Source organism: Gobius niger (genome assembly GCF_951799975.1).
Source record: "Gobius niger genome assembly, chromosome: 6".
NCBI lineage: Eukaryota > Metazoa > Chordata > Actinopteri > Gobiiformes > Gobiidae > Gobius > Gobius niger.
Window position 1 is genome coordinate 34,509,589 of NC_136857.1, and position 21,739 is coordinate 34,531,327.

The 21,739-nt window shown below is 41.7% G+C and overlaps 1 protein-coding gene across 1 annotated transcript in view; it reads right to left on the reverse strand.

Moving 5' to 3' along the window:
• LOC306964221 (BMP/retinoic acid-inducible neural-specific protein 3-like) overlaps nucleotides 1-21,739 on the reverse strand; it is a 250,323-nt gene that overhangs the window by 14,655 nt on the left and 213,929 nt on the right. Inside the window, exon 7 of the mRNA XM_079558190.1 lies at nucleotides 11,802-12,024. Within this exon, the coding sequence (XP_079414316.1) occupies nucleotides 11,802-12,024 (223 nt within the window). The remainder of the gene's footprint in view (nucleotides 1-11,801; nucleotides 12,025-21,739) is intronic.

The window sequence follows — 21,739 nt, forward strand, 5'->3', positions numbered from 1 at the left end:
TGACTCCGCCACCTCCTTACTGACGTCACAGCCTTGTTGGGACATTGTGGTCATTCACCAACCATTCACTACTCCATTGAGTTGACCATCCAAGGCTACACGGCCTCATCAGTGAACAAGACTGTTTGAAAATGAGTCTTCATGTATTTCTCAGTCCGTAGCAGCCGTTTTTGTTCATGAACATTCAATTAACCGTGTAGGGGAGGCCCGGATAGAAGGTTTATGCACAACTGCAGCCTCTGGAGGGTCCTACACCTTGATGTTTGGGGGACTCCAGAGGCACCAGCAGCTTCAAACACCTGCATGCTGCTTTGTGGCATCTGTTCTCCTAATCTGATGTGTTTGTCTGGCAGAAACCGTCCATATTGTGCCTTTTTCGGCACAAACCGGAGTGTGCTCTGAATCATCCACAAATCTCTTATCAGTACGATGATTACACTTAATCTTTCATGAAATATCGAAGGTTTTCATACCTAGACCAAGGCATTCAACTATTTCACGCTTTTCATCAGCAGAAAGTCCCTTTTTCTTTCCCAAATTGCTTAAAAATGATGATCTGCATAATAAAGTGGAACACCCTTTTTCAGTAGTTTTTCCCTTAACTGGGCTTAACCTGAAAACTACTCATCCCAGGTCTCTGAGATTTATGTCAGTGATTCATAGAGCCCCAAGACACGATACCATCCATGAGTTTCATTATTATTGTTTTTTTTTTTACCTTTTTGACACAAAAATCCAATTTGCATAATAATTTGGAACGCAGTGTATACTCCGGAGAATACATTAGAATAGATTTTTGATGCTTCTTTGTATTTTCCTTATTTTCGTGGAGATGTGAGGCCTGTGATCATTCCAAACACTTCAAAGACAATAGCAGGTTGATTTATTTTGGAGAATGATCTGTTTTTTAAGCAGCGCCTGCAGGAAAAAGTGTTAGTGCCGCTAAAGTAAAGTTCCCTCTGCTGGAGTGGCCAAGTGTTATACTTTGACTAAATCTAAAGCTCTTCGAAGCGGACATTTGAACAGTATTTCATTTTTAAAAATAAGCTTCTTGTTTTCTGCTCATTTTTATTTTGCGATTGTGCACAAATGTTTCTGAGCAAACACTGGAAAACAGCACACGGAGCAGGACAAAGCCAGAAACCCAGAGTGAAAGGTTTTTGCACAAACTATGACTCAGTGAGGCGGCTCTTTTCATTAAGTGTGGCACAAAGTCTCATTTACATGACGTTCATTTCAAAGGTTCAAATGAGCCCTGCCGCACACATCATTCAGTTTAATCAAAATACCTTTGAGCACATTACGTTTCAGATAATATGAGTTTTCCGTTTGGATTTAAAAATTCCTTTGACTGAAATATTAGGCTCCATTTAAAGGGCTGTAAATCCCATTACTATTGCAGAGTACAGTTCACACACAGAGCAGAGGCCTTAAAGGAATAGGCCACCGTTTTTACATACTAAAATATGTTCTTACCTCACTTTAGACGTGTTAATACATCCCCGTCTGGTCTTTGTCCGTGTGCTCTGCCAGGCAAACGGAGCACATACGCAGCCTCTCCCACATCTTACATAGCTCCAAAAAAGCTCACGATAGAAGCTACCAAGCTCTTCCACGTGTTCCCTATTTAAATAAAGTTACGTGAAGTGTTTTCATGCGAAGTATATTTACACAGAAATGTAGCATGTCGATTTTATAAGCAAATAAAAAGGGGGACTATATTGTGAGGCGTAATGATACGAGGAGTAAAACGTCCGCGCAGTAACTCCTAAAGGTTATTGACGGAAGTGAGCGGGGGAAGTCTTTAGGAGTTACTACGCGGACGCTGTGCTCCTCGTATCATTACGCCTCACAATATAGTCCCCCTTTTTATTTGCTTATAAAATCGACATGCTACATTTCTGGGTAAATATACTTCGCATGAAAACACTTCACGTAACTTTATTTAAATAGGGAACACGTGGAAGAGCTTGGTAGCTTCTATCGTGAGCTTTTTCGGAGCTATGTGACATGTGGGAGAGGCTGCGTATGTGCTCCGTTTGCCTGGCAGAGCGCACGGACAAAGACCAGACGGGGATATATTAACTCGACTAAAGTGAGCTAAGAACATATCTTAGTATGTAAAAACGGTGGCCTATTCCTTTAAAGGGGCTAGATGCAAGTTAGCCATTTTATACTCACTACTGCCACCTCAGGTCATACGTGTATCTGCAGTTTCTATATTAAGCTCGTGCATGACGGCACTTCGGACCCAAAGTAACAACTTTTTGAGTGGAGAGGATTTTAGAGGCAGATGTGGTGAACAGGTCTGGGCTCATTCTACACATTAGGACATGGGTGGAACATGTAGGAGGAGGAAAATACAGAATTAAATTTGTTCTAATCCCTTTAAGATGCTTTTGAGAAATATTATGACACAAATCAGAGAGAACTCTAATATTGTATAGTTAAAGCACTGTGAGGAATACTTTGGTTTGACCCTTGGTCTTTTTACAATGAACAAAAAAAGACCCCCACCAAGAAAACTTACTACCCCTGGTCCAGAATGTCACTTGTAGGAAAACCAGGTTAAGGTATTCATTGGTTTCAGTCACTTGACATTTTGAAGACACCAAGGACATTATTCTGTTTGGAATTGTTGCTGTAATTGCTAAAACAATAATTCCAACCTGTTACTTGCCGTCCCCCTAAACTCAGACAAAACTGAGATCCTTGTTTTTGTCCCACAGACACAAAGACAAAGTGTTAGTCACCTTGAGTCTGTCTCTCTAAAACCGAAAAATCAGGTTTGAAATCTAGGAGTGATCATGGACTCAGACCTGAACTTAAACAGCCACATCAAAGCAATTACATCATCAGCTTTTTACCATCTGAAAAACATCACTAAGATCAGAGGAATAGTGTCAAAACCAGACTTAGAGAGACTTATCTATGTGTTTGTCTCCAGCAGGTTAGACGACTGTAACGGCTGCAGAACATGCAGAACCAGGAAATACGACCATATTAGTCCAGTGCTCCGGCCTCTGCACTGGCTTCCTGTCACTCAGAGAATAGAATTTAAAACAGTAATGCTTGTTACAAGTCTTCTCATGGTTTAGCACCGAAGTCCATCTCTGACATGTTACAGCCGTATGAACCATCTCGGGCTCTGACAACTTCAGGGAGGGGTCTCCTGGTGGTTCCCAGAGTCAGGACTAAACACGGTGAGGCTGCGTTTCAGTTTCATGCAGCTAAAATGTGGAACAGTCCTCATGAGGATGTGAGACAGGCCTCAACCCTGACAATGTTCAAATCCAGGTTGAAAACAGTTCTTTTTGTATATGACAACTGAAAGTATTTTATCTGCACTCCTGCATTTTACTGTAATTAATACATTTTCACGTTGATGTTTTATTGATTTGATCTGCTTTCTTGTGATGCAACTGTGAAGCACTGTTGAATTACCTTGTGTATGAATTGTGCTCTAAAAATAAACTTGCCTTGCCTGATCAGGTTGTTATGGTTATGATTCGTGTTTGGAACGACAAATACCATGTGTACGATTTGTCTGAGTGAAACACAACTTCCGTATTTTTAGATACTAAGTCTTGGCTTTCAAATGAGGCATCACACTGGCAGACAGGCTGTGAGCTCTCCTGTCAATGCTCTTTGGGATTTGGATATAATTGGAGAAAATAACTCTAATAACCCTAAAGGTCAGCACACACTACACGACTTTTATGCCCGATTCGTGTATAGTCGAAGGCAGTCACACGGAGTCGGGTCGTGTAGTGTGGGGGGGTCAGGACTGGACTGATGTTCAAATCGTGTAGTGTGGACGGCAGAAAGACGCAACGTGGGTGGTTTTACCGTCCCCAAAGTGAACACACAGAAAGCTGTGGCCAGTGACGGAGTGATATAAAGACAGAAAAACACCACGGCGCCTCCCTTTTCATCTCTGCCCCACACACGAAACAGCACAACTTTATATCACCAAAAGTTCACGACAACCACCTTTTCAAGCTACATTTCAACCACGAACAGAGTTTATCGGCACTTACTGAGTTTGGAGACGAACTGCTAACCGCTAACGGCTAGCCTCTCTCCGCTTTCTCCTCCATCTCGTCTCCTTTTCTTATTAAATCCACTGAAATACGTCCCGCTTCTTCGTGTCGCCGACTTTTATCTCCATTTGACAGAACTATAGCCCAGTTGAAGCTTCGTAGTAGCAGTATGCTAGCACTGCGGTGTTGTGACGTTGTTGACACCGTTGACCAATGGGGACACACACGTTTTCCCACGCTCACAAACACAGGCCTGTCTATGCAGATTTGGGGTCAGTTTTCGAAGCTGGAGGAGAAATAATTTACTAAACTCACTAAATGATTTACTAAAGTCACTAAATATGCCAGACTACCGGGACTATTTTCTGTGGGTTATTAGCCGGTCACTGAAGGCTCGTCTCAGAGCGAGTCATTCTCCGCAGCTATTACGAGGATCTCAGTCAGGCTCAACCAAACAACATGAGCACAGAATCACAACACAACAGGACTAACCCAGCACTTTTCCGTGGAAGTAAACACCGATATGCAGCTCTCGTGGGCAGGAGTTATTTCACTTTTACGCTGTTTAACCTGAAGCTAGCTAGCTAGCTCAACAAGCTCAACTGTTTATGGAAACAGCTGCGGTGGAGTCGCTTACACCTTGGCCCAACAAACTGAAACTTTTATGTTTATGTTGACTAATTCAGCCAAATATGCTTAAATGCTGGATCATTTTATGTAGGCCTGAAAATTATGAATAGTGCCTTAACCGTTTTCAATAGAAATGGAAAGCTCATATTTTATTAACAGTAGGCTAACCTAGCTGCTTACTCTCCTCCTGGTTATACGAAAATAATGCATGCTTGTTAGCACCCACCAGCCAATCAGAATCGAGTATTCACCCAGGCCATGGTATAATCGCACTGAATCCAGTCGTGTAGTGTGGACCCCCCATTCTTTAGAAAATCGTTTAAGACTAGAAAAATTGTGTAGTGTGTGCTGACCTTGATGGCAAATAACATCAGGGGAAGAGTAGTGGGAGGCCTCACTTTGGACCCATAAACATCCACCCCCACATGGAGAACAGTCACAAACCTGACAACGGCCTCGGGGCAGATTTGTCGACAAAGTGAAAGACGTTTTGGAGAAAGTTCAGGACAGGGCTAGTCGAGAGGCAAACGAACAGAACGACACGATTAGGGAAAAGCAAATTCGTTATTTGTTTTGGCTTTAGGCTAAACGCAATAATATATCTTTTAAGGCTAAACCAAAATAGCCTGTGTTAGATGCACATTACTGGGTCAAGTTGGGTGCATCTATTCTACGGATTATTCACTCAACAGCATTAGTAAAAAGAATGTTCTAACGCATCTCAAAATATTCAATTCAATATCTCGTCTTGGCAAGGGATGCAATTTTAATTTCTATTACATTTCTCCCCCCTTTTCACTCCCCCCAAAAATAGGCCTTAATCTCGTCTGCGTGGATCGTCTCTTCCGACAGTAATCATTTTACTGCTCCCTAAGCTGAAAATCTCCAGACGTTCGAGCCACAATTTCCTATCAAAACACAGTTAGAGATGAGGAGGATATCCTGCATGCGATTTGATCTCGGCCCAGTTTAAGTGCGCGGACGCCAAGAAAAGAGGCCCGGCGCTTTTTCTTTAAAACACAGCAAACTTTAATTTCACAGAAGGCTGGCTCTGGTTCGGCGGGGACGTACTTGGGAGACCTGCCTCGGAGACGGGAGACTTCAGGTGTGACTCGGTTTCACCTCTCGGAGACTTTGCGCTGAATATAAAGCACTAATGCATCGTGTGTAGGATTAGCATACGGAGATAACAATGGTCGGGAGACTTCGCTTTTCATATGCACGACGTACGGTTCGGAATAATAAGTGCAGAGGATCACCTTCGAAAGACAGCTGTGGTAAACTTCAGTGACCTTCAGTGATGTAGTTCATTTATCTTTCTATCTAGGAAGTCACAAAGATGCGAAAGACTAGACTAGGGTGACCAGATGTCCCAGTTTATCCAGGACAGTCCCAGTTTTGGAACTCCTTTGTCCCACGTCCCGATCGATCTCTCCAAAATCATTGATTTGTCCCAGTTTTTCTGATTCTCTGTCCCAGTTGTCCTGGTGTTTGGCCAGAAAAAGTATAAAAGTATAAACCATTTTTTTTTAAAAATATGGGAAAGCAGTGGTCTGCTTACAATCATTAAAGTCTTTTTCTCAACTACAAAACCAGTTTTTCTTACCCCCAAAGGATCATTTTCGATATCTGCAGGAAGCGCCACTTTAACGTGGTGGAGGGGTTTGAGCGCCCGAATGATCCTGGGGGCTCTGTTGTCGGGGGTTTCGTTTCCCTGGTAGGGTCTCCCATGGGTGACGGGTCAGACAAAGAGCGGTTCAGAAGCCCCTCATGAGAGACCAACAGGCCTGAGAATCGTGAGGCCGTCCTTCTGTGGACCCACCACCTGCAGGAGGAGCCATAAGGGGATGGTGCAATGTGATTTGGGCAGCTCCAACAGCTGCCCCCACGACCCGGCAACGGAAAAGTGGAAGAAAATGGATGGATGGATGGATGGATGGATGGATGGATGGATGGATGGGAGATGGGAAAGCACTGGTCTGCTTCCAATCATTAAAGTCTTTTTCTCAACTACAAAACCAGTTTTTCTTACACCCCCAAAAAGATCATTTTTGATATCTGCAGATAAGACACTATATCCAAAGTCATGCCGACTGGGACAAAGTAAAAGCAAATCCCACAGGTATAGAGCAATACTTCATCACTGTAAGAGAAAAACAACTGCTGAGCAGGAATCATGTGTCCCTCATGTACAAAATGCTGATGGGAAACCTGGGAGATAACACGTTTAATAATAGAGACAAGTGTGAGCTGGAATTGAATATTATTATTGATGATATCAATGAGGGTATGTGTGGGATCAGCCATAAAGGTATCAATAGTAATTTATGGAAAGAATTTGACTGGAAAATTAAAAAAAAAGATATTAGTCTACATAATGGAACAGCTGACCACAAAACTCCAATTGAAAATGGACTTGTTTTCACAAAGATGGACCCCAGTGACACACTATTTGAAAATATGAATGTAAAACCCTCTGTCAAAGTTGTATTTAAACATGTCTATATGCATAATTAATTTAAATAAACCTGAAGTTCAAAATCAATTCTAGCATCTTCATTAGACATTAACAGTTTAACCATCCATCCATCCATCCATTTTCTTCCACTTTTCCGTTGCCGGGTCGTGGGGGCAACAGTTGGAGCTGCCCATATCACATTGCACCAGCCCCTATGGCTCCTCCTGCAGGTGGTGGGTGGGTCCACAGAAGGACGGCCTCATGGTTCAAACCGGGCCTGTTGGTCTCTCATGAGGGGCTTCTGAACCGCTCCTTGTCTGACCCGTCACCTAGGACCTGTTTGCCATGGGAGACCCTACCAGGGGCACGAAGCCCCCGACAACAGAGCTCCAGGATCATTCGGTCGCTCAAACACAATTTAACCATTGTGGGGAAAAAGCAGACACGATGTAGAACCCCTGCGGCATATTCCCGGATAGTGTCCCAGTTTTTTAAATTAGAAATTCTGGTCAAACTAGACTGGACCCCACTAGCAGTAAACCAAACTCCGATTTTGGACGCACAGGAGAAGCGTGGGCTATTTTAATAACATAACTCCTCTTACTTCCCTAAATAACATCGGCACAAACAATGACCACATCGAAACCTGAACGGACACACGGCAAACAGCACAAAAGTACTTTTTAAAGGTCAAGGTAAGGTAAGCCATTTAACCTGTTACCATCTTAGGGTTAGGTTTAGAGTCAGCAATTATGCAGATCCAAATCTCAAACGTATTGACAGGAGAGCTCACAGCCTATAGGCCAGTGTGAATCCTCATTTGAAAGCCAAGACCTTCTACTTTCTAAAGCTGTGTGAGTCAAACACAACTTACATCACATTTGCCATTCCTAACCCTAATCATAACCCTAGCCTCCTTATTGGGGGCCGAGAGGCAAGTAAGGGACAGTGGGGGGGACCTACCTCCAGATATGAAGCCAGAATCACCTGCCTGGAGGATTCACCTATTGTACATGTTTTCTGTGTTTTTAGTTCTAGCTAGAGCATAGAAGTCGTCACATACGGGTTTCAGGCTAAAGCTTCTTCTCCTCCTCTGTCACGGGGTTGATGTCAGCCCAGCTTTCCTTTTTTTCTTACTAAAACCACATCCAGTGGTGCCATCTTCATTTCAGCGTCTCAAAAACCAAGGACATGGTTATTGATGTAGGCAAACCATGTCGCCCCCTCTCTGAGAAGCAGTGGTGGAGAAGGACAAACATCTCGGTTCTAGGATTGACAACAAGTTGCGGTTTGACAGATACAGACTCATTTTAAAACGTGGTCGGCAGAGAATCTGTTTAATAAGGAAACTGAACTCTCACAATGTTTCATAGAAAGCCTCTGATCGATTTCATCCTCCTGTTTGGCTTTCTGTAGTTAAAGTGTATCATCAGCATCTCCATGGAGACGAGCTGGTGCTGTCCCGCTCCAGCAAAGTTGTGAGCCAGGTCTGAAGAGAGTCTCACAGTAAGATCAAAGGTCCATAATGTATTTTTTTTTTTTTACTTTTTAGATGATATAATGTCCAGAGATGTGTTTTTTTTTTAACACTTTCAAGACCGATATGCTTCAAATGATCCATACACGGACAGACAGGCTGGATCGAAGGCACCAGAATATTCATGAAAACACATTGCTGCGTCTGTAAGCACGCTGTCAGGATGAACAGAGCTTTTCTCACCACAGGTTCATAAGGGTCCCGTGGTGTTAGCGTGTGTTAGCATGTGTTAGCGCTCCTGCACACGTCCACACCTCCACAGCCGTGTCAGCAGAAAGGACGGAGCGCTTTAACGCGGTCTCGCCTTGTCTCCGATGTCTAAGCACTGAACGGAGCAGGTGAAGATGCGCTGATGTTAAAGCACCACCTCGTGACATCAGCAGGTGGCCGTGGGCTCTTGAGAAACAGGCAGGACTGAATACCACTCCAACATGGATGAATGAAGCAAAAACTCCAGCTTTGAGTCATGAATGGCGTTTTGGCACTTCCACATTGATGTTTTAGAAATAAAATGAATGTGTTTCCGTGGAAACGACACTCGATGAGTAAAAAGTGATCATAAAGAATTGTATGTGAGCTCAGAAGCAGGTAGAGTAGCCCAAATATTTAGTCAAGTATGAGTAAAAAAGGACTTGGAGAACTGTGTAAAAGTCTGATTTATGTTTCAGTTGTGACATAATGAGAAACAAAACTTTAAATAATGTGAAAGAAAATCCCATAAAAACGTTAAGCCACAAAATGCATCTATTTTTAACGTCAAAATAAAGACTTGTCACTTAAAGGTTTACTCACAGTGGCACAAGTTACTATATATTTTTTTACTCAAGTAAGAGTACAGATACCTCACTTTAATATTACTGAAGTAAAAAAGAAGAAAAAATACTAAAAAAGATACAAAAACTGCCCTTGTGTCAGGAATGAACCCTGTGCCCCCTCACCCTCCACACGCTGCCTTTATGATGGATTCAATGACACTCGGAAATCTCATTAGTCTTGTGAGCAACACACATTTATCAGCAGAATAAATGAGATCTGTAGCAGAGTAAACATTTTGATTTGATTTGATTTATATCACAACTTTTAGATCTATGGCTGTATCCGAATGTCCACACTATTCCCTATATAGTGCACTATATAGTGCTCACGCCATTTTGTAGGGGTGTCCGATTGTCCAGAGAGAAAAAAGTAGTGCACTCGAAATTTCCCACAATGCATCTCGAAAAGTAGTGAGCATCGATGGTCACTAAACGGGTCAATATAGACCACAATGCATTGCGAGAGTCGGAGAAGACCCTGACAGCGACAGGTCTTTGAACTAAACAACACGACTGAAGTAAATCAGCTGTTTCAGTCGTGTGTTGTGTATTTGTCATGAATAAACGACCAAAATATAACCGGATACGGTGAAAAGATGCTAACGTTAGCTGCTAACCTTTAGCTTGTGCTGTTAAATGACCGACAGCGTCCTCTCGAATAATCCAAGCCATTCACGTAAAATCCATGTGAAGTAAAAGCGTATCTGTCTCGTATTAATCCATAAATATTCCACTGTCTCATGAGTCTGGTTGGTCTTTATCGCAGAAATACATTATTTCTGGAGTTTCGCGAACTTTTAGCAGATGTAGTGCACTCAATCTGCTGGCGCTTCGGACACCTGCCTGTGACCTACTTTCGGCACGTCTCTGAGCTAACGCTGGGGTGACTTTTTTTTTTTTCTTCCTTTTTTTGTGATGATAGTAACGCCTGTAAAAGTGCCAAAACAGTTGTTCTGTTTCATAAAATAAACGTTTGTAACAATAAATAAATTCAGATAAAAAAAATTAAAAAAAACGTCTGCACGCCGCAGCGCAGAGAAAGTAGTGCGCTTGTGTCCGAATCGCCAACAGAATCAGTGACTATATAGTCGACTATATAGTGCGGGCCTATGTAGTGAATGAGGGGTTCGGGAATAGTGTGGACATTCGGATACAGCCTATGTTTTCTGGCATTTAGAACATGCGTCCAGTTAGACCAACAATTTACAGTAGGGAGGTTTTATTTCCCGCAACCCTTGAACGCCTCACACTCTTACTGGTGCTCGGTAACCATGAGGAGGTAAATGCCCTGATGGATCCCTGTAGTTATTCGATTATTTGACAAACTGACATTTCATAAGGATTTCAGCTGCATCAGAGCAGGTCGCTCAAATGTTTCTTTTGTAAACTTCTGTCATAATGCGAAACTCTGACTATGTTAGCTGCTAATGCTAAACTCTGACTGTATTAGCCGCTAATGCTAAACTCTGACTGTGTTAGCTGCTAATGCTAAACTCTGACTGTGTTAGCCACTAATGCTAAACTCTGACTGTGTTAGCTGCTAATGCTAAACTCTGACTGTGTTAGCCACTAACGCTAAACTCTGACTGTGTTAGCACCTTATGATAAACTCTGACTGTGTTAGCTGCTAATGCTAAACTCTGACTGTATTAGCCGCTAATGCTAAACTCTGACTGTGTTAGCTGCTTATGATAAACTCTGACTGTGTTAGCCGCCAATGCTAGACTCTAACTGTGTTAGCAGCCAATGCTAGACTCTGACTGTGTTAGCCACTAACGCTAAACTCTGGTATCAGTGTTTAACTAAAAAGCTCACATTAGATGATAAAAGAACAAATCAGCTGATTTCCGCAGTCAGGTGCAGAAGTCGGGAAGATCGTTTTAATTTGGTCAGTTTCACATAGACATTCTATTGGATTTTGGCCAAATACTTTTTTCTCCACTGTAAGTTCTCCAGTCGTTTTCCCAGTTGAGAGAGCGTTCACGTGAATTCCCCAACTGGGGAAGTCGTTCGCCTGAGTTCCTGAGGAGCACATGAACGCAACAAAAGCTCTGACTGTGTTAGCCGCTAATGCTAGACTCTGACCGTGTTAGCCGCTAATGCTAAACTCTGACTGTGTTAGCCGTGAACTGTCGCTGCTTCAAACATTTGTGGTCCCCCTACTAAAACTAAATATATAGGATGGGTACAAATGGCTTGAATTCAGAACATCCATCTAATTTTGACGATTTATTAGAAATATGACATTTCTGCCTGGGCTAAACTAATCTCACCGTTTCCTTAACCTGAACCATACATCGATCACGGCGGCTCCTCACCTCTCCCTCAGCATGACGATCTGGGGCTGGCTACGGCAGCGCTTGCTCAGGGTGAACAGTTTGTTGACGATGCGGCGTGCCTTGCTGAGGAGCTGCTGGGTGTTGACCTCCAGCTGCCTGTAGCGCTGGTGCACCGCCGCGTCCGCCTTCCAGGAGAACTGGATGGACGACGTGTTCAGGGCGTAGGACGTGGGCAGCTTACGCACAAAGTTTTGGAACTCCTCTGCGAAAAAAGAGAGACACAGGGACATCTTTATTTATCACGTTACGTCCGGAGATAGACCGTTTCTAAAACAAACAAAGGCACTTTCTTAACCTCTTAATCCCCACCTGAACTGAGCATTTTCTCCACAGCTGATTCAGAGTTTGTGCTTTTGCTTGTTCACTTCATTTGTTGTGCGTTGCATGAATCAGTCTCCAATAAAGGCGTTTGATTTGTCTAATGCAAAATGAAAGGCCGGTTTATTACATTGAGCTGTGAATTCCCTCAGAGCAACATTTATTGTGAGGCACAGAAAGCCAATCTGCTTCTCCTCGGGCTCTTTTCTCCGTGATGTTTTTATTATCCAACACAAACTTATATTAAATTAACATTCTGCGCACACAACAGTTTAGAGATGAACAAATTCGCCGCGCTCAGAACAGTCTATGTGCTAAATCTTACAGCAATATCCAGGGGCGTAGCACCAAATTCTGGGCCCTGGGTACAAACTATCTTGGTGGACCCCCCCATATGAAATTCACATTTCATATTCTATGTTCTTTGACCACATAGCAGTGGTTTAGTGGTTTGACAGTACAGTTCATTTATATTCTATTAGAACTTTATTATATATACCTTAACGAAGTGACAAAATGGGTTGGCCAAAAAAGTGCTTCATATACAAACACATATCCAATCCACTGGATTCTAGTCCATGGTTTATTTGTTTTTGTTTGTTCGCTTCAAGTCAATGTTTGACTTGAAATGGCATCTGATCTGGCTTCAGTTACAGAAACCTTTAATGGAATATTCTACTTTCATTGGGCCAATTGAAATGGCTAGTTTTAGGTAGAGCATAATGATTATTAGCAGACCACATTAAATAGGAGGGCTGCACCAGGGAAATGGGATATTTGTGCTGAGAATAACACATGTGGGACTTTTAAAATGCTATTTTACAAAAAAAATGATGATACTATGATGTCTCTGTGGCCCACAGGCCTGAACAAAAAACTCAAGGGCTTCAGTGTGATTTAGTCACCATATTTGAAGCCTATACCTTTAAGTGCATTGTCAGTAAATTGTTGTTGTAAAAAGTTACATTGGAATAGGCTAAATGGCACGAGCTCCACCTTTCACTAGAACAGGGGTGCCCAAAGTGGGGCCCACGGGCCAAATTTGGCCCGCCGAAACAATTCTGTTGGCCCGCCAGAGAGTGACCTACTTTTGCGCTGCGTGTGGTTAAAACTCTCTTACATTCATTCTCAATGGTAAATATGGATGCAGTACACTTTTTGACCACCAGCGTCAAATTGGGGGCGCTGTTTCACTCCTTTTGGAAACACTGTTGTGATGTCTTGGTATTTATTAATCATGTTAAAAATTGACTTATAAAAGAATTGATGCTGAACTGACATTTCAAAAATAATCTAATGCGGCATTTTCTTTGAGTTAATGAATGAGGTAAAGTTACTGTAGGTGCTGTAGATACACGTGTTTTTTTTTGTTTTTTTTTACATTTTGCACTATATTGCTACAATTGTTGATTTTGTTTTACTAAAATTAGGCTTTTTCCATAGTTACCATTCGTTTTAATATAGCATGTTATTTGCATAGATAGAATTAAATGCAAATGTAGGCTATCGAAAAAATAAAAAGTAGATAAAATAAAGTAACTATTATTATTTGCAGTTATATGTGTTTTTCGTGCTTGACATTGCCGTGTTTGGCCCGCGACTCACAGGCACTTTTTCATTTTGGCCCTTGAAGACAAAATGTTTGGGCCCCCCTGCACTAGAACCATGTTGACACGTCTCCAAAGCTGCGCATTTATAATACGTGAATCCAAATGCGCGCGGCTAATTAGCATAATTAATTCGTCGAAAACGGCGTGCGCGACCTGTGGCTTTTGTCACTGTATTGGCCTGATGACAGACAATTATAATAAATATGAGGAAAGAGAAACTTTGGAGGTTAAAACGAGGAGAGAAGGAGCTCTGTCTCTGACTCTGCACCATCCACTTCTCAGCGCAGGCAGAGGCAGGACTCACCTCACCTCATGTTTAACTGTCATTTATGACAAGAAAGTTTCCTCTAAGGTCCGCTGGAACAGGCTAGTGTTAAATAAAAGCACATTAGAGCGAGGCCAGACTAAGATCTGTCTTTCCTGGCTCTGTGTCATTACATTACAGAGTCCACCTCATCAAAGTCACTGCCGAGCTGAAGCGCACGGTGCTGAACCGTGTGTGGGCTGAACCATTTGGCACATTTTTAAAGGGGTGTCAGGGCCCTGAGATAATAACAATCATTATTGTTTGGGCAAAATTCTGTTTAGCAACCATTGTATTTTAGCCCGGTTATGTTCAGTTCTTATAGTATCAATTATGAGGAGACTTAGAAAGTACAATACAGAACGCTTTTTGCAGCATTTTTGAGGGCCCCTCCCCTGCTCTCTGGGCCCTGGGTACTCAGTACCCTTTACCCCCCCAGTCGGACGCCCCTGGCAATATCGCAGCAATAATAGCTCAGTTTATCAATTCTACTACGATAATCCAGACTAAGGCTAAGGTAGGACCCAAAAACACACATGCATACCCTTCCTGCACTGTCTGAAGCCCTGTTTACTCAAGATAAACAAAAGCCTGCGATTGTTTTGATCAGGAATAGGGCAAGTGAGCTCATGTTAACGTGTACTTTATTGTCCCATCCCTCAGTGCCCGAGGACCCAGCTCCAAATAAGAATCCAAGCTAATAGTCAGAATCTACTGCCTTGTTGATAAACCTATTGTGCATGTTTTAAACTCATTGTCAATTGAAATCCGAAGATTGACTGCCAATGACGTCTATAGAAGTCAATTAGGTTTTTCAATGGAAATAGCTGCAGCAAAGCCTTGAGCATGTCTGGTGTTAAAATCTTAGTTGTGCTGCCAAATCCTGCCACCTAGTGACTCAATAAAAGAACTAAAAGTTATTTTATTGAGTCACTAGGTGGCAGCATTGTGCTTTCATTTTCTCAGGTTTTTGGTCAGAATTTTCTACGGACGATTACTAAAGAATGAAAAGGTACAAACAAAATCTTTTTTAGATGAAAGAAGAGAATCTAATCTTTCTTTTGGTGGGTTTTGTGTTGACATAGACCTAGACCTACATTTTCTTTGGGTCTTGAAAAAGCAGTCAAAATCCTGAATAATATCTGGCAGTGGGGAGTTCTCTGATTTGAAAATGGCTGGCAGTCAATGAGTTAATGGTATAGCAAATAGGAGTACCCGAAAGAAACCTACACAGACACGGGGAGAACAAGGCCTCGTCCGACCAGGGATCGAACACAGGAGCTGTGAGGCGAGAGCGTGAACCTCCATGTCCCGTGTAATAAATACACACTCACACGAATAATAAAAACAATGTTGTTCAGGGAATTCGATATTGTTTTTGTCTGGAGTTTTCAACCATAGAAATGAAAAAGGAGAAGCGGCGTTCCATCCAAGTCAGCTAATCCGGAAGACTTTTCAGTTTGCCTATAGCCATTAGCATTAGCCATCAACCATAGCAAATGATGGCTGTTAAACATCGACCGTATTTAGCTCAAAGCCTCGTTAGAATCCATAATTGAATGTACAGACCCTTTGAGATTTCACTTTAGATACAAATTAGTGTATAGCGTTTGGGAAATTCCACAGTTAGAGATCCGCCATCTTTGCAGCTGTTAGCATACATTTCCACTGACTAAAATTAGCTAAAAACAGTATAAAAAGTTGTGGGAAAAGCCATGGAACAGCTCCATTAGCTGCTGAGTTACTGCTGGTAAATACATCTATTACACTGTGGTGTCCAAGTGTTTTAACGTGAACAATAACTCCAGTATTTTAACTTTTACAATCTCCATTAGTTTACAATTGCTGCTAATCCCATAATGCTTAGCGATATTACATCACATTCCTGAACTCTATTGTTTTTGTCTGGAGTTTTCCATAGAAATGAAAAAAGAGAAGCGGCGTTCCATCCTAACGTAAGTGGACAACTAGCAAATCAGCTAGTCCAGGAGACTAGCCATTAGCAATAGCCATCAACTTCAGTAGAGGTGAAAAAATGGCTTGCGCTAGCTCGAGTTAACATGAAGCATCAAGTTAGCATTCTCCGTTATTTATGTATTGAACCACTTTGCTCCTCTCCATGTCTTTGTATCTTTATTTAGTAAAAACCTATATTCAAAATTCAGCGTTTGTTAAAGTAGTTTATGAATAATTAGAAAAAGTTTAGATTTTTCTCCAAGTTGTTTTCCCCCTTAACTGTTTTCAAACATGACCATATATGGGCGATTCCAGAGATGCCGTCTGTATCTATGCACTGCTATTGATACAGACGGCATCTCTTCATAGAAGGGGGCGTGGCCTCGCCAAGGGGGAAAATAGAATATTTTGGGAAACAGTTTCCCAGTAGCCATTTCCTGGTGAAATATAAAACTAAAAACTTAAACTTAATTTATTGCATACAAATAAAGTCAAGTCTAAATCAGGTCCATATAGATGTTTGTTCACAGCAGATTGTTCAGTAGAAGCGAAAAAACGGCAGCTGTAGCAAGCGCTAGCTAGCGTTAGCATTAGCACGATGCCAACATGTAGCATCATGTTAGCATTCTACGTTTTTTCATGTATTTTTGGGCTGTTGAACCACTTTGCTCCTCTCCATGTCTTTGTATCTTTATTTAGTAGAAAACTATATTCATAGTTCTGCATTTGTTAAAGTAGTTTTTTAATAATTAGAGAAAGTTTAGATTTTTGCACTGCTATCATTTTTATTTATTTATTTATTTGATAGGGACATGTGTGAACAATAAACATGTACCACACTACAACATTTATAGCCAAGGCTAATTTGCAATGTCCGTCCCTAGAAGGGCTTTTCAAATTCACACAAAAAGTACAAAAAATACAGTATACAATATAAACTGACATCCTTTTCATTCTAAAGAGAACTCTCATGATTGACACTAATTTGGCTTCTGTTCCCACACTGTGACACCATCTGCATACCCTCTATAGAGACTGAAATGTACGTGTGTCATTGGTTTTAGAACAACTGCAAATAAAAGTTCTCAAAGGGCAGCGGCAACTGTCATTTTTTAATCTCACTTTTAATATTGCAATTAGGGCTAACAGTATCTGACACATTTGGCATTAGCGTAAAGGTCAGCGCGCAGAGCTTCACTTCTAATTACAATACGGGCTTAATAACTCTTACCTTACACTTCGGCCCAGACAAAAAACTAAACCTCAGCACATCTGACCATGACCAAGGCCAGACTATATTCAGAAACAGATAAAAGTCAGATGGTTCAAGGTTTCAATCCCAAAACAGTGTGGAGTCTGGTTTCTCTATACCACTAAAACATGAGCAATAGATTCGACATCTCAGTAGGAGTTTTGATTTGAAAATGATAGTTTTGTATTTTCTATGCAAATACGGTGCAGAGAAATATCGAAAGTTAGACACAAAGTATGAGAAATTGTCCGGAACTCGCTTGATTAAAATTGTTAATTTAAAAAAAAGACTAAAAATTGAACTATGTAAAGTAATTGTGCAGTAACAAGGGGCAGATATAATAAGATCTACTTTCTGCTCCTTTTAATTAATGAAAATGAAATTAAAATTTCTAAAGAATTCAACCTATGGATCCACGACAGCCAATCAATGGTGGACATAAGTTCTGATGTCGTCACGCCCACCAGAACCGACCACATTTTCTCCACTTTGGAATTACCCAAATCTAAAAGCTTCTTGCAAAGAGTCTCGTAAAAACAGCGACAAAAACAAGACAAAAATGGAGCAATAAAGTGACAAATGAAGCGATGAAATTGAGACGAAAAAAGTGATAGAATATGATGAATAAATAAAAAGAAGTGGGACTTTAGTAAAATGTTTTAATCGAGTTAATTACAGTTCTGTAATTATTTAAGCGCAATTAATCAAAAACCAAAAACAAACATTTGTTGCACCTAAATTATTCAATAATTAGACACATGAGTTCAACAACAAATGTATTTAATGTTGTTAATCTGAGGCAACGTGCATTTACAGCTACTTAGCTTTCATGGGCCAGATCTTGTGGTGGCGCAGGGAGGGGCGCAGGCTCTTGGTGAATTATTTTATATTATTTTCCATTCACCTCCACCACTTGTGAGGGGGCGTCACAAGAGGAGGTGACTGCACAGATGGCACCACTGACATTTATTTCCTCATTTACATCGCGCTGCCTTGCGTTCTTTCTTAAACCATAGGCTCTCACAGGTAAAAAAAAAAACTTTATTTACCCCATCGTGAGATAAACAATGTTCACATCTCGAGAGAAAAAGAGCTACAGAGTCCGCTGTGGCGCCGATCGGCCAGATCTTTAAGTGTTTAACAACATCTGTGAACAGAAATCAAAGTGTAATTTCTTATCCTGACAAGGGTCAGGGTTATTGTGGCTAAGAGTGGGCTGGAGCGTTTGTTTGAGGCTAATGCTAACATTAGCATCGAGAACGTCTCTGTGTTTGAGGCTAACATTAGCATCGAGGACGTCTCTGTGTTTGAGGCTAACATTAGCATCGAGGACGTCTCTGTGTTTGAGGCTAACGCTAACACTAGCATCGAGGACGTCTCTGTGTTTGTCCAACATGTTTTACATTGAGATGGTATTTCAGATTTGCGTCAGATATACGGGCGTACCAGAAACACAAGCAAATAGAAAGGTTCCAGCTCGGGAGTTCCGGCTTCGGGGGGAAATCGGGGGAAATACGATTAATTGCAATAAAAACATTAACACGTTTTATATCTTTATCGCGTTAATTTTGATTAATTAATGACAAAGTCCCACCCCTTAACAAAACGATGGCAAAACAGTAACAATGCGAGGAAAAAGATCCGTTTAGTTTCCAGTCAAGAAGCTTTTAGATTTGGGCAATACCGAACTGGAGAAAAGGCAGCGACGGTAGGGGGGGAAGAGGTTAATAGCCAAACTTTTAACAACCAAATACAGATGACGGCTCTCTCCAAAGGCAAAACTCCCACAAGACTGAAAGCTTACACAGATATTCAATCAATGACAGTTTCTTTTTCTACAGTAGAAATGGATAATATAAAAAGGGATAAAACATCGGCAGCATAAGTGAACCACTGCCCCTCCCGCTGACGGGTGAAGGCCTAACAAACTAAACCACTCCTGACCAATGAACCGAGTCACAAACCTGCTTTTGAAAACTCGTCATGTTTTCCCAGCTCCTCATGCTGATCAGCTAATGTAGCTCTTAATGACCGCACAGAAAAGCCTCCATCTTACACAAACATTTGTATTGACATTAATTTATTCCTACAGTTGACAGTCAGTTTATTTTTGGACGCGCGAATGTTGGCAAACCACAGTGGGACTCGCGATCAGAAAGTGTCCGGAGTGATCAGATCTGTGGCTCTGAAGCGAAGTCCGTCAGCGGCGTTTGGCTAATGCGCTCTGACTGAACTCCAAGTCACTTTGCGGCGTCTCTCTGAGCTCCAAGCTGGGAGCGATACTACGTGGCACCCTCGCTAATTGGAAAGGGCAGCGCTAAATACCAACCCATGCTGTTTTTCTACTTTGTTAATGAAAAACCTATACGCACTGAGCTTTTGTCTGCTCGAATAAATGGACTGAGCTAAGTTTAGTCGCACAACACAAAGCCCTGATGTGAACACATGAATTCTAGTTTTTTTGTTAGCTAATTTAACAACTGTTTTGATTTGGGGTCACTGCAGTTGGTCAGGTCTAAGTTCAGAACACTATGGCTGTGTCCGAATGTCCACACTATTCCCTATATAGCGACTATATAGTGGTCACGCCATTGTGTAGGGGTGTCCGAATGTCAGTAAATGTCAGATAAAACGGCTGTAAAAGTGCCTAAACTGTCGTTCTGTTTGTAACAATAAATAAATACTGATGAAAAAAAAGAAAGAAATCTGCAACATCACGCAGCTCGGCGAAAGTAGTGGCTTTCTCTCTTCATTTTGTAGCATAGAAGACAGTGGTCAGTCAGAAACTCCACATATTTTCACACCTTCAGGGAGCCTAAAAGGGCCTAAAGGGGCCGACCTGCTCTCTCCCTTATGATTTTGGTCCAAAACATGACTCCGCCACCTCCTTGTCGCAGCCTTGTTGGGACATTGTGGCCATTCACCAACCATCCACTACTTCATTGATTTGACCATCCAGCGTTACACGGCCTCATCAGTGAACAAGACTGTTTGAAAATGAGTCCTCATGTATTTCTGAGCCACTGCAGCCGTTTCTGTTCATGAACATTCAATTAACCGTTTAGGGGAGGCCCGGATAGCAGGTTTATGGACAACTGCAGCCTCTGGAGGGTCCTACTCCTTGATGTTTGGGAGACTCCAGAGGCACCAGCGGCTTCAAATACCTGTATGCTGCTTTGTAGCATCTGTTCTCTTAATCTGATGTGTTTGTCTGGCAGAAACCGTCCATATTGTGCCTTTATCTGCACAAACCGGAGTGTGCTCTGAATCATCCACAAATCTCTTATCAGTATGATGATTATGCTTAATCTTTCATGAAATATCGAAGGTTTTCATACCTAGACCAAGGCATTCAACTATTTCACGCTTTTCATCAGCAGAAAGACCCTTTTTATTTACCATATTGCTTGAAAATGATGATCTGCATAACAAAGTGGAACACCCTTTTTCAGCAGTTTTTCCCTTAACTGGGCTTAACCTGAAAACTAATCATCCCAGGTCTCTGAGATTAATGTCAGTGATTCATAGAGCCCCAAGACACGATACCATCCATGAGTTTCATTATTATTATTATTATTTTTTTACCTTTTTGACACAAAAATCCAATTTGCATAATAATTTGGAACGCAGTGTATAGTGCGGGCCTATGTAGTGCATGAGGTGTTAGGGACTAGGGTGGACATTCGGACACAGCCTGTGTGCTTCAAGAATGAGATCAGCTGACAACCCGAATACCCTGAATGACCAGAGGGCTATTCATTTGTGTCCTTGATTTTCTCTTGACTTCTCCAGTCCTATGCAGCCCACGTAAAGTCCGGAATAAGGTGAACACTACGAAGCTGGTTGAACATGTCCCGGATTAGTTTCTCTCACTCGAGTTGACAAACCCACTGCCCTTAACCTCTGTGAGTGCGTCAACTGAATATCAAAATCGATCACTAAACTCATGGTGAATATATTATACTGTGCCGTAAGGAGTGTGTTCACATTTGTTAACAATATTTACACCTGAATTATAACACTCTACTATAATGTGGAGGAGAATTAAGCCTATTTCATGAAGTCATCGACAATCTGCGTCAGCCACACTTGTGGTAAACGTTACAACACGATGTAACACAGGCGGGTCTGCACAGGGGCGGATCCAGAAAAAAATCACGGGGTGGCCAGGAGGGTCAGGGATCATTTATCATTTCTGGGTTGGCAACTTATTTTACAATGTCAAATGTTTGTAGTGGTGGTACGCAAGTTTTGCTTGATCGCAAGGCAATTTTTCCGATTAGACGCAGGCTGAGTCTCCCAAAATCATTTACAAATAGTAGCATTGTCCAAAATATTATTTGTTTGTAAAGCTTTTATAATCGCTTGTTCCGTCAAAAAAGTACTAACTGAGAGTGAGCCTCTGAAGCACCCAAGTAGCTTCTAAAACGCATATGAGATGTCACATGGCATCAATGGGGTGGCAGATGGGGTGTCG